General features: G+C 41.3%; 1 protein-coding gene across 1 annotated transcript in view; it reads left to right on the forward strand.

Annotated features, from left to right (window-relative positions):
* Positions 1–3,521: 3,521 nt before the first annotated feature.
* The window catches only part of galnt17 (polypeptide N-acetylgalactosaminyltransferase 17), a 48,205-nt gene continuing 27,682 nt past the window's right edge, over positions 3,522–24,044 (forward strand). Inside the window, exons 1-3 of the mRNA XM_034115813.1 lie at positions 3,522–3,768; positions 9,887–10,070; positions 22,917–23,083. Coding sequence (XP_033971704.1) covers positions 3,522–3,768; positions 9,887–10,070; positions 22,917–23,083 — 598 coding nt within the window. The remainder of the gene's footprint in view (positions 3,769–9,886; positions 10,071–22,916; positions 23,084–24,044) is intronic.

The following is a 24,044-nucleotide window of genomic DNA, read 5'->3' on the forward strand; positions in this document are numbered from 1 at the left end:
GTGGCGCGACTCGCGCGAGCGAGGCACACCTTACGTGTTGTTGTTGTTAGCATCTGGTGCTAGCTAGCTGCGCTAACGGATATAAGGAGCTGTTTCAATGACATTTCGCCGACAACTGCGCCGAGCACTTGACTTTATGCAGGTAGCCAGACAGTGGGACATTGTACGAAAAGTCAGCGCACTCAGCACGGATAGTACGCGCTACATGATTGCAGCGTCCAGGCAGCACACGTTCGAGCATATATGCCTTGAGCGGCACATAGCTCCAACGATCCATCACAGTGTCTCCACACACACACACACACACACACACACACACACACACACACACACACACACACACACACACACACACACACACACAGTATTATTGTATGAGAGAGGTTCCAGGTTGAATTGAGGCGAATATTTGTAATGTTCAGAGGTTGTTGTGTTTAATATTCATGAGAATATTTGTCATTGTTCAAATGATAATAAACAAACATATAAAGCATATTTGTCCACTCATATGTTGATAAGAGTATTAAAAACTTGAAAAATATCCCTCTAAGGTACATTTAGAACAGATAAAAAATGTGCGATTAATTTGCGATTAATCGCGATTAACTATGGACAATCATGCGATTAATCGCGATTAAATATTTTAATCGACTGACAGCCCTAATATTTACGCATGTTCATTTTGTACATTTCTAAAAATAAAGTTTGATGGAAATACTTAGTAGGCCTATCCTTTCTTCCCTGAATTATTTGCTCCTATAACATATGTGACCTGCTCTATCGAAATCAGTCGCATTGACCCGAAGACACATTTTGAGTTGTATACACTGTTGGAAAGAGGAGATTCCTAGCTTTCTAATGATATCAAGATTTTTGTTGTACTCCAAATATTAAGCAAAATATGTCACATTATATAATGACTGTCACCGAGTCATCATTTTGAGAAAAAGGCCTTCAAAGTTTCCTCTTCTCTGGAATCCATCGATCTGATTGATTATTAGCGGAGCAAATGATCAAAATAGTCCGGAGGGAAAATATTTCCGTTTGGATTACTGGTCTGGGGGAAGCTCGCGAGTGTGTGAGTGTATGTGTGTGTGTGTGTTTGTGTATTTTTGCGTTTGTGTGTATTGTGTTTGTTTCCCGGGGAAAACACTCACGAGAAACACCGGCTGTTGTTATGCTTGCTGTGACGTTAAGTTACTCCGTTCTCCGCTTGTAAATATGCCGTTACAAGCTTCATAGTTGTATTTATCATCTAAATTTGCCGAAACAAGTTTAATATTCTGAAAGCCAAGACTTTGTTTAATTGAAATCAGATGAAAACAAACTGTAACGGACCCTGCCGTGTTATCTATGATTACTTATGCCTTACATTCATAATTTCAGCCGGAGGGAGGGGGGGCTGCGCTACGGAACAGCAGATTGCGATTGAGAGGTGCCTGTCATCTTCCCTTTACAAGCTTCACAAATGTATTTATCGTGTGATTTTGGAAATAAAAGTTTCATATTCTGAAAGCCAAGACTTTGTTTATTTAAAATCAAACAAAACACCCGAACCCCGAAAAAATAGTTTTTTCCGCAAATCCACGTTTATTTTGAAATGAGCCGTTGCGACATCCGACTGATTTCGATAGAGCGGGTCACATATCATTCATATAGCAAACCATGATTTGATTTCTCATCAAACAGTAGTAGTTTATTACAGGTAAAAAATAACTTACTCTTCTATAACAACAGTTGTAGGTACAGTTCGGTTAGTTAGCGTATAAAATATACGGCTGTACCGACGCCATTATAAGACTGATGTTCCGCTCAGATCGAGCCGAAAAAAGCACTGTTAGACATGGGCGGAGCCTCTCTGGTGGTTGACTAATCAGAACAGAGTGGCCGAGCTGACCAATCGGAGCACACTAGGCTCACAGGGAGGGGGGGCAAGAGCTCCAACGAGCCGTTTAGTGGACAGAGTGAATACTGCTGAATACACATACTTTACAGAGATGCTGTATGCGAAACCAATGTGAGTTTGGAAAATTGCACAGTATAAATCTATTTTAGTATACCTCAACAATGTAATTATGATCAGTGGAAATGGCCATGACACCTGTCCTTTAACAGACTCTCTGCTGACAACCAGTCAGACTTATATGCGTTAAGCCCCTCCCACAGGCCACTCAACTATCTATCAACTTAATTATTGTAATTATAAATAACTACAAATGTATTCAAATGTATCCCAAAATAATTAAAGACAATAAATCAAATAAGTCGAGATATACTACTATTTCTGATCGCTGAAGCCCTAAACAATTAAACAATTAAATCTTAGAACATATTGTCACCCATGCCCATGCACTACTTAACTTGGTACGGTCCAATTGAGCACAGTGTTAACTGATTGAGCCTCTACTTAATGCAGCAGTTATCTGTTGTTCTTTTGGAACTTCGGAACTGTGAACAAGAGGGTACGCAGGTTACTGTGGCACACTGGAAAAGCAGTTATGTTAAGTATGATTTAAAATAAAACTGTCTTGAATAAAATAATGATTTATTATTTTACAAATGTCCAGCAAAAAGTGTGCCTTTTACCATGTTCCTTATGCAAACAGTGACGACGTCTTGGTCACAGAACCAGAGTGAAATATTTAAATAGTAGCCTATAATTGGCTGGCAGTGAGCACCCGGCCCCCACCCCTGACCTGCCTAGAACGTCCCCGGATCCACTCCACGTTTTCAGTTTTTTTCCCTGCGTCCTTATTAAGCGCGGAACTGTAGAATCAGAGGAAATAACAGGCACAACAAACACGAAGGGCGTGCAGAATAACAGGAAAGCGCTGGTATGTGCTGAGGAATGAGGAGAACGTGTGAAGGAAAGCGAGGAATCAGGACGGAGCCTGTTCATTTTCTGCACTACTGCTGCGTTTCTGGAGCATCCGCAGCTCTACCGGAGGATGCTGCATCTCCATCCGCTGCTGTAATCTGTGCAGTCCCCTCGGCTGCCTCTCCCCGTGCATCCTGCAGCGGGTGACAGGTGCAGCATGATGCGCGGACAGGAAGGTTTTCCCTGAGCAAGGATTTCTCTGCCTCCCCCAGTCCGCATCACCGCTGACTCCTGTTAGCCGCAAAGCAGGGGGAAACACTGGATCATCTCTCCACTGTTTAATTATTTACCAGAATCTGTTCCTGAACATCAACATATGCTGGTGTCTTTGTTTTACACCCTCCTGTACATGATCTTAAACACGGGATTGAAGTGGCGTTGATACGGACTGATGGCCAGGCGTCCCGCATTTCCTCAGCAGGGGGATGCACCCTAAAATAACCCCGGTGCCAAATGTTAAGCGCGCACATTCATTTATGGTGCATATATTATTTACATTTGTTTTGACTATTTTATGCCGAATTATCCCTGCAGCTTTCAGCGCATCGCAAACCGAGGGAGCCCTGAATCTGTGACACGGATCTCCGGAAACCCCCCCCCCCCCCCCCCCCCCCACTCCTCCACCTGTCCCCCGGACTTTTTGATGGCTTATGTGTTCCGGAGATGGAGGGTGTTACTGGTGCTGAACGTGCTCACGGTGGCCGCGTTCATCACTTTCTGGGCCAAGTGCAACACCCGCAGCAGCGTCCCGACCGCCGCCGGCCCGGAGGCTGCTGCAGACGGGAGGAGGGCCCCGGGGAACGGGACCTCGCTGGGGCCCGGCATCAGCCATGAGGTGCTGCTGAAGAGGCTCAGCTCTCTGGAGGATGTGGTGTACCGGCAGTTAAACGGTAACCTTAATATTAATGTTCCTTGGCTCAGATTTCTAAATGTTTCCATGTCGGGATAAGAGGTTAACCACCAAAACAACATGGATAGTTTCACACTACACAACACATTCTCATGTCATTGTCAAGTATAGCCTACTGTATAGTTCATCAATTAGATTAATGTAATATTCTCGCTTTGAACTAACCTAAAACAATCACTCAAACATGTTAGCATGATACACTTAAAGTCATAGTTTCAATTTTGTTGTTGTTGAATTCTTCACAAGAAAAAAATATATTCACTAGCTTTCTGGGTGTTTTATTTGAACTTGAGCCTCCGGTGTCATTACGTGCTTCCCTTAAACATCTGAAATTATTTCAAAACAGAATCCTGACTAATTCTAAACTTCGACATATATACCAGTCAGTGAAAATACATATATTCCTCTAAAGTCATTCTACATGTTTGACTTTTTTAACTCAAAACTTAAAGGTGGGGTAGGTAAGTTTGAGAAACCGGCTCGAGATACACTTTTTGTTATATTCCATGGAATGCTCTTAACATCCCGATAGCAATGAATATCTTAAGTGCTTTGACAAAAAATCCATAAAAAAAATGTCATCTGTGGCAATCATTTTAGCCGACCCGGCTAAAATAACTGGATGGCCTACCTGCCTGTCAGCCTTCCATCTGGGCACAAACTTATCTCGTGCCCTCATTGGTCATGTTCGTGTGTGTTGGAGGAGGGGCTCTGTAAGGAAGTGGCAGATTTTTTCCGGCTGTGTATTTTCAAATCCGAGCGCACTCGAGCTGGTTTCTCCAAAATTACCTACCCCACCTTTAAGTTTAATTTTGTGTACTTAAAGTCTATTGAACCTAAATGCCCAAAAGATCATTAACACATCGGATAATGAGTTGGAATTAGGTTGGCTTTGAAGGTAACCCATTTTGGTGATATATGAACAGTCAAACCAGGACAAAAGCAGCACAGCTGACGGGAAGACAACACAAAGGTTACACTGTAGTGATCACTGATTCATACACTGGGGTTACATAATCCAATCATGGAACTACAGGTTGGGGGTACTGTTTCCACACGGACATACTTGGTTGGTACTTACTGCGTGCCCTCCCTTTCGCTTTCTCTTGTCTTCCCGGGCTGCGACCCGACAGCATGTGCATTTCTGCTGCTCATTAAAGCACCACTTTTCACCTTCACTGCACCGCCTCCGACTCCCTATCTCTCGGCACTACAACACTGAAATAACATGTCAAACTGGTTTTTCCTCAAGGGATCTGCAAGAGTTCTCCCCCTCGGGCCCCTGACATGAAGGCCCAATTCCAAACCACACCCTACCCACTCCCCCTCCGTGATGGAGTGAACTCCGGCTGTAGTCTCACTCTCAGCTAAATGAGGCTCCCTTCTTTCAGATGGAGGGTGTAAAAACAGCGTCTCTTGGATTAAAAATAACCAAATAAAACCCACAAATCTTTTATGGCATATATTTTTTGTAAACATATTTTTGTTTTAAAATCTGATGTTTATAAGCTGCTTAGTTTTTGCAAAAGTCAGTTTAAATATACACAACTTTTACCGTTTTCTAGACATGAGTAAATTATCCTAAATTTAAACAAATACGAGGTAACCATGAAGTTGTTAACATCTGTATGAAGATATTAAATGGCTCTTGTTGTGCAGTTTATCAGTGAATGTTTCCACGGAAATGTTTGTACACAGCGTGTTTCATGACGGACACACACAGCGTTGGTCGGTCAGGTAGGCCCAATCCCAAACCACGCCCTACACACTACCCCTCCGTTTGCGTGTTCGCGCGGAGGGTCCGCCACATTAAGTGCTGTTCCAAACCAACGAGTGTGGAGAGGTGTGGAGGGGGAGTGGGCTATCAAACCCTCAAACAGCGAGTCTGCATCGGTGCTGACTTGAGACTGGTCTACCTGACCGGAGTCACGCTGTGTGTGTCCGTCAGGAAACACGCTGTTTACAAGTAGTTCCAGCAAACATCCACTGATAAATTGCGATGTTAACAACCTCATGATAACCTCATATTTTTTTAACTTAGGATCATACCTGTGTTTAGTCTAGAAAAAGGTAAATGTGTGCATTTTATTATAAAGTTGTGTATATTTACAGACTGTTGCAAAAACTAAGAAGCTTATAAACATCAGGTTTAAAACTAAAAGAGCTTTACAAAAAAGTAACACAATGAAAGATGTTTGGAGTTTTATTTGAGTTCTTAATTTACATTTTTTGTCTAAGAGATGCTGATTTGAAACCGTTGTTACATACAGTTACGGCATTTCCTGTTTCTGCCGGAGAGAGGGGAGTTTGTCCCAAAGCTTGCCGCTGTATTTACTCCCTCCATCTGACAGGAGGGAGCCTCGTTGAGCTGCGAGTGTGGCTACAGACGGAGTTCACTCCGTCACGGAGGGTCGAGGGAGTGGTTTGGGATTGGGCCGTAGTGAAGCAGGTGAAGTCAGGTGATGCAGATTCTCTGTTGGAGGGCTTGATAATCCACTCCCCTTCCACACTCGTTGGTTTGGAACAGCACTTAATGTGGCGGACCCGCCGTGCGAATGCGCGAATAGAGGGGTAGTGTGTAGGGGGCGGTCTGGAATTGGGCCGAAAATGTCATACTGCAGAAGTAATGATATTTGTCCAACTTCTCACAGTACAAAGCAGATATCTGCTTTGACCCTTCTAGCATGTTTGATAAAATTGTCTGCTAAAATAGTCAACCTTGGTTTAATGTGGATGAGGCAAATGGATTTGTCTTCCTTTTTTTGCATTGAAAAAAATTAGAGGGTGTATAACATTTCTGAAAAGGATAATATTAATTATTCTTATATTTTTATAAGAGATGTTTGTTTTAAATTGACTAAAGTAAAATCCCCTATGCAGATAACTATCAAAACCTATTTTATTATCCTTAAGTATTGTAGCTAATGTTTTCCTGAAGAGCATCCTTCCTTTAGCGGGGAGATCAGGGTCGAAAGCAGAGCAGCTTTTCGGGATGCAGTGCCTTCAGCAGGATGTTTGCCAACAGGCATGATCACAGCTTATCACGTTGAACGATAGTCACTTTAATCACTTCCACCCACAAATACACTTAGTCACACTAGGAAGAATCATATTTATCCCTTATTGAAACGGTAGAACGTTTGAAGCTTTTTGAGCAGCATTCAGCCTAGAAATGGAAATGTTTTTCTCTTTAATCTTTAAAGAAAGTGAGTTTTCAACACTGAATATGGGAACTACTGACCTTAGTAAAAGTAAAAAAATAGCAATAGGCCTATTGTACAGTACACATTGCACAGTAGCTACAGTGTGGATATGGGAATTTATATTAACTCTTATTTGTTATGGTCAAAGTATGACTACAAGTAAGGAAGCTCAGTTTATTAAATGTTTGCTTTGTTCCCAACAGGAAGTAAACCTGATTAAATAATTGGGTTCTACAGGCTCAAACTATCAATTCTCCTGAAAAACACATTTTGAATCAGAATATTAAACATTGAAATTGAGTAAGTTTGAAAATATATATAAATATTATACAGTAAAATTTGATTCCAATGTACTTCATCTAAATGTTAACTTAAAAACTGGAGACTGAAGAGGTTTTTCACATACTGGCAAGATGTACTTACATTTAGAGAATAGAGATATTCATGTACAAACAGAACAGCAGACACATTTTAACACAAATCAAGCAGAACATTTACCTGGTTCTCTTTAATCAGCTCCTCTGCAGACTCTTCCAGAAGCCCCATCAGGCGGGAGTGCGGCTTCCCTCTAACTTCAGCTTGGTGCTGTTTAACAGACATGTCAATTATTGTAGCGAACACACATAACTGTAAGTACAAAAATAAATTGGAAACAAAGATTATGCCTTAACTTCAATTTAACGCGCTACAGAAGGAGGCACCAACAGTTCAACTTCCCAGTAGTCTTCCTGGATCACCCCTCGCCTTCTTTAGGCTGCAGTAAAATAGGCCGCATCACAGACTGGCCCACAGAGCAGTGTCCATGGCAGTGAATGTGTTTTTTAGGAATCTGGTGCCGCTATCTGTCTCAGTGTACACAGGAAATAAAAGCACACATGTGCATCACACACAGTCGGATGCATGTGAGTGAAATGACTTGACTCCCACAGTAAAGGAAAACTCAGTTTGGCGACACACTGCTTTACTACCGAGCAGCATTTGAAAATGTAGCGCGAATACCACCAACAAAAAAACTCTTCTGAACTACTAGTGCCCCACTGCCACATGTTTTATTCAAAACTGTGAATTTCGCCAGCTGTACCACTAAGTATTACATGTTATGTGTGCCTCGTCCATGACAGCAGGCTAAATTAGCTAGCACGCTAACTAGCTAAATTGCTAAGCTGAAACAGCTGTTTGTTTGATATCCACATTAAGCTTGCAAGCTAACTGGGATGTACAGAGTTAATAAAGTACAAAAATATACTTATATGATTCAAAATCCACGAGTATTCATATTAGATGAGGGTCCATGCTGGAACCGTCTGCTTTTTTTCAAATGTCTGTACTGTGCGCAAACTCCTCTGACGTCATCGTCGGCGTCACCCACCTTTACTCACATTGCTCAGGTACATTTTACTAACATTACTTTAGTTAACATTTACTTGGTGCTATGATTTAACCCCATTGGACCCCTCCCACCGTTTTTTTTTCGAGATAATGTCTCAGGGCTTCTTAACATTTATGAAACTATTAATGTGTAGCACCAGATTAACGGGAAGAATCTCAGCTAACTGAAGATATGAACCATTTTTACCAAAACAAAACACAAGTCTCATAAAAAGCGTCTAAATGACCCCTGAGCGAAAGAATTCTAACGCACTGCGGCACACAATTCAAGATAAAGATACCCTTATTACTTATTGTAGCTGCACATGCAATATAGCCGATTAAAGCTGAGACTTATTTAGGTATAGTATCATCACTGAGCGATCCGAACTTGCGACAGGGGAAGCAAACACAGACATCACAACACGTACCTTTACGGAGCATTTACGGCAGATCGTCTCACCGTAGCTGTCAATTAGGTCAAAAGACGTGTTCAATGGCATTAAAACGAAAAATAAAAATGCTACAACTGTTGATCCATAGGTTGATAATGTACCTGTGCCTTTGAAAAAATTCTTTATAATCCATAATTCCATTTTGTATGTAAAAATTGGAGCGGAAAAGTTAGCTGCTAATGGTAGCCACCAGAGTGTATGCAGCTTCCGGTTTTGGTAACGCGTCACTCTCACTCCTTATTTGTTAATGTTTTGGTGTGTATATAACTTTCCCTCGATTCCATTGGCCACCCAAATGACCCCAGAAGTGGGGTTTTTTGGCTAAATCTCTCTAAAAAGGTCAAATTTCACTTGTTTTGCATCAATCTTGATACAGGGTACTTATTATATGTTGTACTTTGGATTCCTAAAGCTTTTAGTCTACTAACCCATCATCCAAGGGTAGTTTTCACTATAAGTAAGAAAGAATTTTTGGATGGACACTATAATTTACAGTTTTTTACTATGTAAAATCTGAATTTTCTTTAAAATAAAAAACATCTATATTGACTCTGACTTTTCTACATCCAACTCACAGATTTATCATTACTTTGAGAATAAAGATTATTAATTTAACCCTTTTAGAAGGGAAGATATGGTCATTTGTTCTGGGAATGTCATTTTCGAGCCTGAGACCTGAAAAACAGGCTCAGGGCTTAAGAGGTTAAATGTACTTATCAAAATGAAGATACAAAATTACTTGCAAATTCAAGTAACACATTCAATAAAAGGAGAGATTTTGAGTAAAAGAAAAATTATTAGTAATTTCTTGTATAATTTAAATCGTTTTTATCAGTGTACCTGTACATGGAAGGTTTTCTATGTGAATCTGGGCCACTATTTGTCATAATGTGAATTCAGCTCAGATGTTCACGTGTTTGGACAGCCACTGTCGACATCCTGTATGTTCATGTGAAGCTGAGCTGTGATGAGGAGGCGATCAGCTGTGAGCCACAGAGAGCATTACTAAGAGAGTGACTCAGCCCGACTAAAGGATCCTGACATGTAATCTCCTCTCGTTTGCCTCCCCCAGGTCTGTCCAAGTCTCTGGGCCTGATAGAGGGCTTCGGGGGTCGGGGTAAGGGCGGCCTCCCCGCGACGCTGGCCACCGCTGAGGAGAGCGACGCCAAATACCTGTGGGAGAAGTATGGCTACAACGCATACCTCAGTGAAAGGATCTCTCTGGACCGGAACATACCGGATTACCGGCCTGCCAAGTGAGTAGATGTCAAGTAGATGCACGTTAAATTACACTTTTAAGGTTGTTTCACAGGAAGACAAGGACATATTTCAGTTTTAGGTCTGAAATACACACATGCATAAACACATACATTTTTTACGGAGCAGTGTCAGAGCAAAGTAAAGTGTGGTTGCTTATAGCCCATTCCACACTTCCTTACCTCTACTTCTGGGGCCCTTGCTTGGGCCATACTCATCTTCGAACATTGCCTTGATTGTGATCATTACTACACATTTAGAACGTTTTCTGATGCCAAATGGGCCAGTGGCATAGAGTGATAAGACTTATAGACCCTTCCAACTCCTTGCTTAGAGTACACCAATGTTCAAACTCAACCTTCATATTAAGCTCAACTGCACATCGTTATCGTGGCACCTTGCACTACGCTCTTTCAGCATGTTTGGTTGCCCATGACTGTTCTGAGATTTGAGTCTGATACCAGTGTCCCTCACCAGGAGTTCTGTGAAGATTCTTTTGAACCCTTGAAAGCTTTCGTAGGATGAGATCTAAAATGGAAACATTGGCTTTTAAATCCAGACCGCCAATGAATTAAACGTTTACTGAGACATGGGATCAGACAGGGCCGGCCCTAGACTTTTGGGGGCCCTAAGCGAGCTTTGGCTTGGGGGCCCCCCTCACTCTAGCGCGTTCTCACTTCACACAACACGGAACCAACTTTTGTCTTATGATGTTAGCATAAGCACACATATTGTATAAATAAGCATGTAAACAGCGTGGACCTAACATCCTCTAGGGGGGTCCTCACCTCCTCTAGGGGGGTCCGGGGGCATGCTCCACCGCAATATTTAAATATTGAAGTTAAAAGCATCAATCTGGTGCACTTTGAGAGCAAAATTAAGAGATCTATGGATACATCTCTCAACACCCATATGAAACAGAACTGTAAACAGATGTTTCTTTATGGATATTTTACAAATCACTCCCCTTTTAAACTGTATTCTTGTTTTGTCATATAGTATTTCATAACTGTTTTTCATTTATTCTCTCTGGCTGTCCATCTCATAATGTTCACATAAAAACTAGCTGTCAAGAGGAATATCATTCAGAAGAATTATAATTTCATGCAAAAATCTGTCACAAACAGAGGTTGCACATTTACATTCAGGTGTTGTTATGGCAACGTCAGTGGCCAAACAGCCACATTTACTGCTGCAAATACGTTCAATCATGCTGTCGACACGTAAAGCAGTGGCAACTATGCCACCATTTCAGCTGACTTTTTCTCAGAAATACTGTCACATAACATCCATATATTTCAGTGCTTGGTTGATGCTTAGCTAAGCTAACTATGAAACACTTTAACTGACAGGACTCAGGATCAACTGTGTACTGTAAGGTAGCTTCTAGCTTCATGTCGAACAGTAAGTCAACATTTCCCAGAGAGCTTTCTTTGAAATCACCAGGTAACGCTAAAAAACATTACATTTAGATTGTATGACAAAGTGTTTATTTAATATATCTGGCTAGCTATAGCTACTTGCTAACGGTTTAGCTTACCCCCGCGATTCAAAGTAACGTCAACGTAGCTGTAATTTCTCCTGGCTCAAGTGCTGGCTCTGGGGTTGTTGTGTGAACCACCACTTGAGAATTGTCGTGTTTTTCTTTTTTTTTTACAAATCTTTTTATTGCAAACAAGTCATAATCCAGCAAATGACAAGAAGTGAGAACAGTAATAAGCAATACTAAACAGTACAGATGTTACAATTAGCAAATGAAGACAATGGGGATCATTATAAAGGACCTCCTTGAAAATAAAATAAAGTGATGTATTGCATTCACTTCAGGGTTCGGAGAGAGTCCTTGTTTACAGTTTTTTTTTTCATTTAACCCCCCCACCCCCCACCCACAGGTATGGATGGCCCCAAATAGTAAAATAACTGAATAAATCAGATAAAATTATAAGTAAAACATAAATAATAATACTAATAAAAAGAAAAAAGAAAAAAAGAAAAGAAAAGTCGAGAGCGAAAACAGTCTGCTGGTATAAGGGAAGAAAATAATACTAAACATTGTCGTCTTGGTGAGGAAAAAGGGTTTAATTAAGAGCGAAAAGGAAATATAGATGAGTAGTCTAGGGCAAAAGACAAAGGGTCATGGCGGAAGAGCAGTAATATGAATGCTCCTAGCCGCCGACTCAGGTAGCCCAGCTGTCTTGGTGCTGTTAGACCTGACAGTTGCCTTCGACACTGTGGACCATAGCATCCTGTTGTCACGGCTTGAACAGTCCGCTGGCATCACAGGCTCTGCCCTTGCATGGTTCAGGTCCTACCTGACAGACCGTAGCTTCTCAGTGCAGCTAGGTGCCTTCTCCTCTGCCAAAGCCCCTCTTACCTGTGGGGTTCCCCAAGGCTCGATTCTGGGCCCCATCCTTTTTCTACTGTACATACTGCCCCTAGGTTCAATTCTCACAAAACACAACATCCCCTTCCACTGCTACGCCGATGATGTACAGATCTATCTGCCACTCAATTAAAATGTCAACTCATTACAGCTATTGATGGACTGCTTAGCAGAGATCAAATCTACTCTTAAAACACACTTCTTCTCCTTGGCCTTTTAGTCAGAGCGGAGCACGACTCCTGACTTTTCCCTGTGTTTTTTATATATCTGTTGTAATTTATTGTCTTTTATTGTGATTGTAGTAATGTGTTTTTATGTGATTGTAGTATTTATTACATGTACAGCACTTTGGCCCGACCAAAAATCGCTTTTCAATGTGCTTTACAAATAAACTTTGATTTGATTTGATTTGATTTGATTTGATTTGATTTGGTCACTTTTATTTTATTTATTTCCTTTCAGAGAGCTACCTGCGACTCAGCGTCAGAAGTGATAGGGAGTTCTTTGATAAGGCCTAATAGTGGGTTCCAGGTAGTACGGAAGGATTTCAGAGATCCTTTTAATGAGAATCTTAACTTCTCCATCTGAAGGCATAGTAAGACATCACATATCCACTGATCATGTGTTGGTGGGGAAGCATATATCCATTTTAAGAGAATAGAGCGTCTAGCTAATAGAGTGGTGAAGGCAATGACACGGCGTATACAGATGTAGCACTCCAGATAGGACTCCAGCTTACAGCTTCCTGCCTAAGACCTGCCTAAGACCAGCATCTGGGAATGTTAAGCCCTCCCACTATTTTCCAAGAGGGCGTTGCCAGATTTTCAATTTCAGGATTTAACCAGGAGATGGCGCTTCATTCACAAATACAGAAAGACAACTTTTCATGGACTTTCAGTTTTGTTTAGAAGAGCATTTGAACACATCAATATTTTAGATCAAATAAAGTATATCTAATATTGTAATTCAATAATATATAGTCTTTATATATTAAATAATCATAATAATAATGTAAATGTTTACATTACACTTCTTTATTTGTCATGCGGTCTACCTACGCTGTAAAATGTATTATCTCTTCGATTTACACACGGCATCTATTGCACTTCTGTCCGTCCTGGGAGAGGGATCCCTCCTCTGTTGCTCTCCCCGAGGTTTCTCCCATTTTTCCCTTTGAAATGTGGGTTTTTCTCTGGAAGTTTTTCCTTGTACGATGTGAGGGTCTAAGGACAGAGGGTGTCGTTTTCTCATACTGATATTCTGAACAAACTGTGCTGTTGTATTTGCTGTAAAGTGTCTTTACTGTAGGGTATTTGTATTATATGTACAGCACTTTGGCTCGACCAAAAATCGTTTAAAAATGTGCTATATAAATAAAACTTTATTTTATTTTATTTGATGCTCATACTTTTACCTTTACAATCGTTTGCTTTAATATGCAGTATATTTTTTGCATATTTTTGTGTTTGCTTCCTCCTGCTCCCTTTTGGACACATACTGTATGATTTATTATTATTATTAATATGAAGATATTATTAAGATAAGATAAGATAAGATGTTACTTTATTGATTGAACATTTTAGTTTAGAATGTGCTATCCCACGGTAATTCAGAAGGCTCACAGGTCACATTCCGACCATTATTTAAAACAATGGGTGCTTTCATAATAATGATGAGAAATAAGAAATGAATCAAATTAAAATGTAATTATCATATCATATATTATATAGTGTATTGTATTATTAAGTAATATCATACATTAACCCCATTATAGCAGATGCCACATTGAATGGATGAACACATTTATGCATCAATAATTACAACAGAGTATTTCTAAATACAAGTTGTAAAAATACTTATATGTATTTAATACTAATAACATAATGATTAATTTCAGATGATAATACTTTTCAGTGTCTGTCTCATGCAGCAGCTAATCCAGTAATGAGTGACCCGGCCGACAGTAAAAATAAACATTTATAACTAATTTAGGTACAGTAGTTTGAGAGGTAATTAAAATAGCTAAGGGTGATGATCTGACTTGAAGTGTGTGTTTTGCTCCTCCCACTGCATCACAGCATATACTGTGTATATCACCATTCTTTAATTAAATGTTTGATAAGTGCATGCAGATCACAGTACAGTAAAACATGTAAACAGATACATTATTTTGTATTTTTATTAAATTTGACAATGTCAATTTCACTTTCCACTATGTACAGGTATCTTGGGTCAGTCTTGTCTTCCAAAAATCAGGAAGTAAAGTCCCCTGGTTTGTGACAAGATGTGAAGTCAACAGATAGTCACTCAGAGGGGGGTACTATTTATTTTCAAATGCATGAAAAATAAATAGTAAATGCCACTCATTTACATGTAGGCTACACTGCTCTTCCAGTCAAGAATTTCAATTTGAATGGGATGGGGAGACGTGTGTGATTAAAAATGAGTGGCCAAACTAAGACTTAGTTTTTCAAAAGAGAAAATGCAGATATTACCCTCATAAAAGAAATGGTAGACATATCAGTACTCTTAGTGCCAAGTTGTCTCAGACAATCTGCATTTCCAGGGACAGTTCTGTGCAAAATGTGGGACACTGAACAGTCTATGTTAAAAAGCCTCAGTCACCTTAATTCATGTAATGAAAACATCTCAGGTCAGTAACACTCAAAGCTAAATGTGCAATACCATGTTCAGCTATGTTACTATTTATAATGTTATTGTTGTTACAACAGAAGATGTTTTTCTTTATATTGAAGTTAAATGCATCAATCTGGTGCACTTTGAGGGCAAAATTAAGAGATTTATGGATACAGCTCTCAACACTCATATGAAACAGAACTGTTATAATAATGATGAGAAACTATGAAATAAGAAATGAATCAAATTAAAATTTAATTATCATATCATATATTATATAGTGTATTGTATTATTAAGTAATATCATACATTAACCCCATTATAGCAGATGCCACATTGAATGGATGAACACATTTATGCATCAAAATTACAACAGAGTATTTCTAAATACAAGTTGTAAAAATACTTATATGTATTTAATACTAATAACATAATGATTAATTTCAGATGATAATACTTTTCAGGGTTAGGGTTAGGTCCGGTCTGACAGCGCTTAGCTCTCTGCTGCAGAGAGAAAGAGAATTCACTGCTCTAAACAAAGTCAAAAATCAACATACAGTAGGGGGGTGGGGGATGGTGAACGGTATGGTCAATGTTTGTAAACACAATCCCCAGGATGTAGCGCTGTAACTTCCTCCACAAAAGCAGCGAAGAAGCATGGTTGTCATGGTTGGCCTTCTGTTTATTCACCGTGGTGGGGGCCGAGGGAACCGGGCAGAGTTTTTCGCCGGTCAACGTGTGTTAAAGTTTAAATCTTCCGGACAAAATTATAAAAGTGCCGGTCAAAGGTCTTCTTTGTTATTTATTGAGCTTTAAAACAAATGAATAACGACTATATAATAATAAAATACAAGAGCCTGGCCTCTCTTTTTCCTCCCTCTCTTCTGACAGCATCAGTGTCTGTTAAATAATAGTGAAGTCACGTTGTAATAACAATAACTCATCTCTTGGTTTGAGTGTTCTTTTTCTGCTTTGCCAAAAGCCACTGTGTCAAGTGTCTAGTGACTATTTCTCTTAGCGGATGCATGTCAATTTAAATCAATACATACAACAATTTTTTAAATCAATAAAAACATTTTCTAAATCCATAAAAGCATTTCAATTAATATTGGGAGTCATGTCGTTACTTTGTTGAGAATGTGGCCATGTAATAAGCGGGATAATTTCCTCGACTTGGTCATTGTGGGGAAAAATAACACCCGTCGGGATCCTGATCTGCCTGACAAGGCTCCATTAAAATATAAATATTTTTAGTGAATTACTGAGTTTAGGCACGTTAATAACGTTTTAATGAAGTTGAATACAGTATATTCATATTTGTCAGTGATTTCATGTCAATTCGGCGAACATAAACATAAATGATCGTTTTTTCGACTAAACAACATTATTTTGTTAAATAACAACATGGTGATGTTTTGTAAATGATTACATGTCTCTTATTTAGCACAGACTATGATCCTATCCGTGACATATGGATCTTAACAAAGATCCGCTATACAGTAGTACCAAACATACTGTACTGTATCAAAGTTGATTTCACATGAGCTCCAGTGTGATCCATTGCAGCTGGCTTCATTATAATTAAATGTATTTATCACGGGGGCAGTCTCAAGTCAAGCTGGAGGTTGTCTCTTGATCGAGGACAGACCCCGTGCCGACCACGGCCGTCGCGTTTCAAACTGTCCTAAATGAGGTCGGCACGGGGTCTGTCCTCGATCAAGAGACACTGCTCAATGGTTCCAAATATGTCAGACCAAAATGTGTCCAGCCTCGGGCAAGTCCAGAACATGTGCAGATGGTCAGTTGGGGATTGATTGCATCTGTTACAGGCATCACTCCGATCCGGGAACATTTTAGCCAGCTTAGCATTAGTAAAGTGAGCTCTGTGGAGCACCTTGCACTGGAGTAGGCCATGTCTAGCACAGATAGATGATGTATGGACTAGGTTGAGAACGTCACTCCATTGATCATCGGAAATGTTGCTACCTAGATCACGCTCCCGAGCTCCTTAAGAGGCACCATAGGGTCCGGACTCAGGGAACCAATCTGACCATAGAGAACTGAAACCAAGCACTTTTGATCAGGGTCGAGTGTGAGAAATGTATCAATTGGCGATTCGGGGGGGCGGTTAGGAAAATTGCTTTTGAATGAAGTGCCTGATTTGGAAAAAACGGAAGAGATGACTGTTTGGCAGGTTGAATTTGACTGACAGGGACTCAAAGGATGAAAAGACTCCATCCTCGTAAAGGTCATTAAGCGTTGCCAGACCATTGTTCGACCAAACGCGGAAGGCCGGGTCAGTACACGATGGGGAGAATAGGTGATTGTTTGAAATTGGGGCGTGAACCGAAGCTCTATGTAACCCGTGCTGTTTCCTGAATTGGAGCCAAATGCTTAAGGTGCTAGTAACAATTGGGTTACTCAAATGTTTATGGGTCGCTACAGGGAGCTGAGAGCAGATTATAGAGTGCAAAGGAGCAGAAGATGACAGCTCGATATGTACCCAAGGTGGGCAGGGGTCTGAAAGTTTACAGTTAGCCCAATAGAGGAGTTTGTTAATATTAGAGGCCCAGTAATAGTGGCGAAAGTTGGGGAGCGCCAGGCCCCCTTCTGATTTAGGGAGTTGGAGACACAACCTTCTAATACGCGCAGGCTTGTTGTTCCAGATGAACGCATTCAACTGCTTATCAAGATCAGTGAAAAAAGATTTGTTGATGCGTACAGGGATGTGTTGGAAAAGGTAAAGAAACTTTGGCAGGATGACCATCTTTATAAGGTTGACGCGACCCGCAAGAGACAGGGGAAGGGAGGCCCACCTAGACATATCGGCTTTGCATTTATCTAGTAGAGGCTGAAAGTTTTTCGGGAACAGGTCTTTAAAAGAGTTTGCAACAAACACCCCCAAGCATTTGAACCCCTCCACAGCCCTTTTAAAGGGGAATAGGGATTGGGGAAGTGTCTCTGCCATTTTATTTACAAAAAATACTTCGCTCTTTTGAATGTTTAGTTTGTAACCTGATACACGGCCAAATTGATCTAAAATTGACAGTATGGGGGGGAGAGAGGATAAGGGGTTCGAGATCATAAGAAGAAGGTCATCAGCATATAGAGACAGTTTATGAACCAAGCCATGACGCGTAATGCCCTCAAACCTATCATGGCTTCTGAGCCAGATAGCGAGAGGTTCAATGGCTATATTGAACAACAGCGGCGAAAGAGGACACCCCTGGCGAGTACCACGTTGGAGAGAGAAAGGGGGAGATCGAATGCCATTAGTGTGTACAGAGGCAGATGGAGAGGCATATAGGAGTTTAATCCAGGAAATAAATTGGGAATCGAAACCAAATTTATCAAGACTAGAAAATAGGAAACCCCACTCAACCCTATCAAGTGTCACTATGACTTCGGGGGTGTTAGAGGAAGGAGAGAAAATTACATCAAGCAACCTCCTTGTGTTAAAAAAAGAGTGTCTCCCCACCATAAAGCCTGTTTGGTCCAGCGAAATTATATCTGGCAGTACGCGTTGGAGGCGGATAGCCAGTATTTTGGCCAGTATCTTACAGTCCACATTTAACAGTGAGATTGGTCTGTAACTGCCACATGAAGTAGGATCTTTGTCTTTCTTGAGAAGCAAGGAGATAGACGCAATGGACAACGTTTCTGGCAATCGGCCTGTCTGGAGAGAGTCATTGTACATCCTTGCCAAAATCGGGGCTAACTTGGAAGAATATGCCTTATAGAACTGTATAGCCGTCAGGCCCAGGAGACTTCCCACTTTGCATAGATTTTATTGCATCATGTATCTCAATGGTGGAGATGGGGCCGCCCAATTCGCCAGCGATGTTCTCGTTAATTTTGGGGTATGTTAAGTAGTCAAGAGGATTGGGGGTCGTGGCAGGGATCGGGGGACAATCCGAAGTGTAGAGATTGGTGTAAAATTCAGAGAAAGCCCTGTTAATATCAGCTGGGTTAGAAGTAAGGTTGCCATTGGACAATCTGATTTGGAGAATCAATCTGGACGCACTGGCCGCACGAGCTTGTTGAGCTAGGAGTCTACCAGCTTTGTCGCCCTGCTCAAAGTAATGCTGCCTACACTGTCTCAGTTGTCTCTCAACAATGCCTGTCATCAGAAGGTCGTGTTCTGAATGTAGCAGGAGGCGTTTTTTATAGAGAGAAGGAGAAGGAGAGGATGAGTACGTTTCATCGAGTAAGCGAAGCTCAACACAGACTTCTGAAAGCCTTTTCCTCTTTTCTCTTACGTGAAGTGTACGAAATGACCTGTCCCCGTACAGTGGCCTTAAGAGCCTCCCAGAGAATACCGCTACTAACGTCGGAAGTGTCATTCATTTCAATGTAGGAAGAAATCTGAGTGGAAAGATAGTCTCTAAATCCACTGTCTGACAGCAGGGGAGAATTGAATTTCCATAATGGAGGGGGGGACATACCAAGAGGGAAATTAATGTCAACCGAGGTGGGAGAATGATCTGAGATGGCTATCGGATGGTATTCGCATAAATTGACTAGATGAATCAAATTGTTATAGAGTAAAAAGAAATCAATTCGTGAAAAAGTGTGGTGCCTGTGCGAGAAGAAGGAAAATGCTCTACTTTGCGGGTTAATAAATCTCCAGGGGTCTGAGAGTCCTAATCGTGATGCATTGTGCAGTACTACCTTGGCCGAATTGGAGAGAGTAGCTTGTGTGAGCGATGACCTGTCGAGACTCACGTCCTGGACCAAATTCCAGTCACCAGCCATAATAATACGATGGTTGTCGGCGTTGGGAATTTGAGCGAAGAGGTTCACAAAAAAATGACCATCATCCCAATTGGGAGCGTAGATAGAAGCTAGTATCACTGGTGTGTTCTGTAGCGTGCCCGAAACTATGACATAACGACCATTAGGATCTGATATCGAATTTGTCAGTTCAAATCTGACATTCTTGTGAATAATAATTGCTGCCCCTCTGGCTTTGTGGGAGAATTTTGAGTGGAACAAGTGACTCATCCATGCCCTTTTAATACGAAGGGTATCAGAAGATTTAAGATGAGTTTCCTGCAGGAATATCATATCTCCATTCAGATGTTGCAGCCGTGTCATTACTTTACCAATTTTAGTAGCGTTGTTCATGCCCTTAGTATTCCAGGAAATCAGGCGCACTCCTCTACCTGTCGTTGTCATGGCAGACACCATCTAGGAAGTTCCTCGAAGACAAGTTGACCTGGACAAACACTGTCTTGCATACACAGGAGAAAGAGAAGAGAGGACGACTCCACATCAATGGAGCTGTTGCTCCCTCTAGAGGCAAAAGCGATACTCTGCGGATAACATGACGTGTGACCTATCAACAGGCATTCATAACGGCAAGGAACAACAAAAAGGAAAATATAAGAAGTCAATGAAAACAGGCCAAGAAAATAACTACTAGCCATGGAGAAACACACATGTCTGTCTGCGTGTTAACGCCATAATTAAAACCCATGTGAACTAATAGGTCAGACAAGTTACTGAGGTAGCCACGATGGGCTAGTAAACTGGGCTAACGTTACCAAACTGCAGCAGTCAGGTGGAGGAGGATGCATGAGAGCCGATACCAGATCGGTCAGCTGCAATAAAGTCCTTGGCCTCAGAAACGGAGGAAAGTCTCTTCCTGACCCCATCCTTCAGTGTGATGTTAAGCCTCGCAGGGCTAGGCTAGGGGTAGTGCGGGCTTGAAGCCCCGTTGGGAAAGTTCAGACATCACCTCTTGGTATTCCCTGCTCTGCTCCACTATCTCAGAAGGATAATCCTCGTAGATTGCAATGGGGGTCCCACGGTACCGCAGTTTGCCTCTCTTAGCTCTGGCCTCACAGATGATCTTATCTTTCTGCTGGAATCTGAGGAGTCTGACGACCACGGGTCTCGGTCTCTGACCCGGTCCTGGCTTGTTGGAGAGTGTACGGTGCGCTCTGTCGCACTCCGGTGGAGACTCAAAAACGCCGTCACCAAGGACCTCAGCCAGAAGTTCAGAAAAGAAGGTGGAGGGGTGAGGCCCTTCGATGGACTCAGGTAGACCAATGATCCTGATATTGTTACGGTGGCTGCGAGACTCGAGGTCCGTAGATTTAGCTTGTAGCTTGGTATTATTCTCAGCTAGCTTAGCACACATCGATTCCAAACTTTGTAAGCGTCCGTCTTGTTCGTTAGCGTTGGATTCAAGCGAATTAATTGAGTGGGTATGATCGGAGACTGTGGTTTGAATGCAGTCTAGCTTGGCTTCGAGCGTAGATAAAGTAGCCTTGAAGTCTGCAGAGATAGCATTCCGGTGTTGTTCCAGTTGGTTAGCCAAAACCGCCATGTTGAAGTCACTGCCATTTGCCGCCGGCACGGTAGACTGCTCCTTCTTGCCCGATTTCTGCTGCTTGGAAGCCATAATCCAGCACCAGAGTGTTTAGAATGGAATAATTATCCACCTGGCGATGGCCAAAGGCAAAACTATGGGGATTTAAAATAGTAAATGAATAAAAGTTACGGGAGCTAGATTCGACACTGCCTACTCCATCTTGCCCACCGGAAGTCCAATTGTCGTCTTTTTTAAGAACAAATGTTCTTATGTCCATCTTCAAAAACTCTGACAGTTTATTTTAAACATTGTCACAGCTCACAGGATAGGTACCTACCTGTCAGCCAATAAGACAGATGTTTATTTCCATTCAACTCTCTGGTTGGTCTGGTGCCTTGCCTCTGTTGCATTCACTTAACACGGGAAATTACAATCCTGCCGTCCTCTCTAGTGTCATGATGAGGTTCAGGTAAAGCACGGTTAATGTATTATATGATTGACTCAATAATATAATACATGACTTTGAGAGTAGGCAATCTAGGCATATTAACAAAATGAATTAAACATACTTATCACGGCGACGGTGTACTGAGATAAAAAACGGTGTACTGAGATAAAAAAAATAAAAATAATAATAATAATATTTTTTTTCTTTTTTTGCTAGGGGGCCCTTAGTGGCTGCGGGGCCCTAAGCGGCCACTTATGTCGCTTAATGGGTCGGGCCGGCTCTGGGATCACGTTAACTGAATATTTTCCGTCTATGACGGATTTTTTTTAACAATGACGGAAAAATCTGAAAGCAGTCCGTCATTTTGACAGATTAGAACAAACTCAGAACAGCGCCAAAGTTTCCCCGCAGCGAGGCTCTGGTGTTATGCATGCCCGCCAAAAAGGAAATGATACCGTTTCCAAACCTAACTTTGCCGTACAAATCATTGAAATGTCTGTGAGTTTTGGCTTTACGCTGTGCGCGCTCTCGCAAGGTGCAGTGGGCATGCATAACATGGCGCTAACAGTTCACGAGCATGTGCCCCGCCCCCCGTTGACAGTTCACGACTGTGCTCTCTCCCCCCCCCCCCCAATCAAATATTGGTTACTTAAATACTGGGTACAATACTGATCCACATCAAATCAGCATATCATTTGATTTAAAATGATGATGTAAAAAATGAGCTATGAGTTATATTTGCTTTCTAAATGTAGCGAAGTGGAGGTATATGCAGCATAAAATAGAAATTTGCAATGAAGGTTCAAGTGTCTGAAAATGGTTCTTAAGAAATGTACTTGAGTTGATCTCCTTACTTACAGATTCCACTACTGGAAATAAGATAATATATATTACACAGATAAATATGAACCAAAGGAAGTATAGTAGGTTGTTTCTTCTCCAACTCTTGCAGCTCAACCTTCCTCACCCTGGAGGCTGAGTGGAGCGTGCCGAGCTTCACTGGCATGGAAAGGTTTTTCTGAACAGATGGTGATCTGTGTTTGCGTGTCTTTGTGCAGATGCAGAAAGGCCAACTTCCCAAGAGATCTCCCCCAGATCTCCCTCATTTTCATCTTCATCAACGAGGCTCTGTCGGTGATCCTGCGCTCAGTCCACTCAGCTGTCAATCACACGCCGGCTCACCTGCTCAAAGAAATCATCCTGGTGGATGACAACAGCGATGACGGTCAGTGGAAATGTTTCTATCCCAAGAGCCAGCAGTGTGGCTTTTAATCGTTCTGATTATACCTGTTAGGGTAATCTGTAAGGAAAATACAGTATGTGCTAGTAGAGGCAGACGGGGAGACTTCAACACAACAGGAGTGGGAAATAAAGCTCCCAGCATGTCTTTTGGTTTCAAACATGGCCAGCACCAGAGTCAGAATCAGAATGCTTTATTTATCCTTGGGGAAATTGGGGTTTGTGACAGCTGCTTCATTTCAGATAGAGATAAAATAAAAAATAAATCCAAATGTAATAGAAATATTTATATAAAGTCAGTTCATTTAGAATATACAAGATCAAATGAAACAAAGATATTTTAATAAACATTAGAAGTCAAATCAAACCCATCCCCCGCTCCCCCCAAATGTTTCCAAGTTTTGTTAGCATTGCTTTTCCTTTATATCTGACGTCTAGCCACAGATGTAGCAACAGATTCAGATCTTCAGGGAATGAGCTTTACATTTAAATATTGCGATCTATTAAATTGTAGTGCATATATAATCCCATGCAGTTCACAGCCTCCCTACTAACAGCATGTGGTCTCTTCCAAGAGGCCCTTTCCCTTACCACAACAGACACAACCACTCAGCCTTTTTTTGGAAATGAACACGCAAAGACGTCAACACAAACTAATCGGTGGCTTAAAAGGAGTAGATTGCCATTTTGGGAGAAATACTTATTTTTCTTGCCAAGAGTTAAATAAGATCGATTCCACTCTGTCTTTACGGTCGACGTGAAAAAAATAGAAAAAAGAGATCTGCTGCTTCAGGCTGTCACAGAGACGATGAAAAACATATAAAATGGGACCCGGCCAGACAATACATGTCTGTCTGTGGGATACACTTCTAAATCATGGTGCTAATGAGGCTAACGTCAATCGTTGAGGTATACTGTTGGAATGTTACAAGTCAAGTAGTATATGT

The sequence above is a fragment of the Trematomus bernacchii genome, unplaced genomic scaffold (genome assembly GCF_902827165.1).
Source record: "Trematomus bernacchii unplaced genomic scaffold, fTreBer1.1, whole genome shotgun sequence".
Taxonomy (NCBI): domain Eukaryota; kingdom Metazoa; phylum Chordata; class Actinopteri; order Perciformes; family Nototheniidae; genus Trematomus; species Trematomus bernacchii.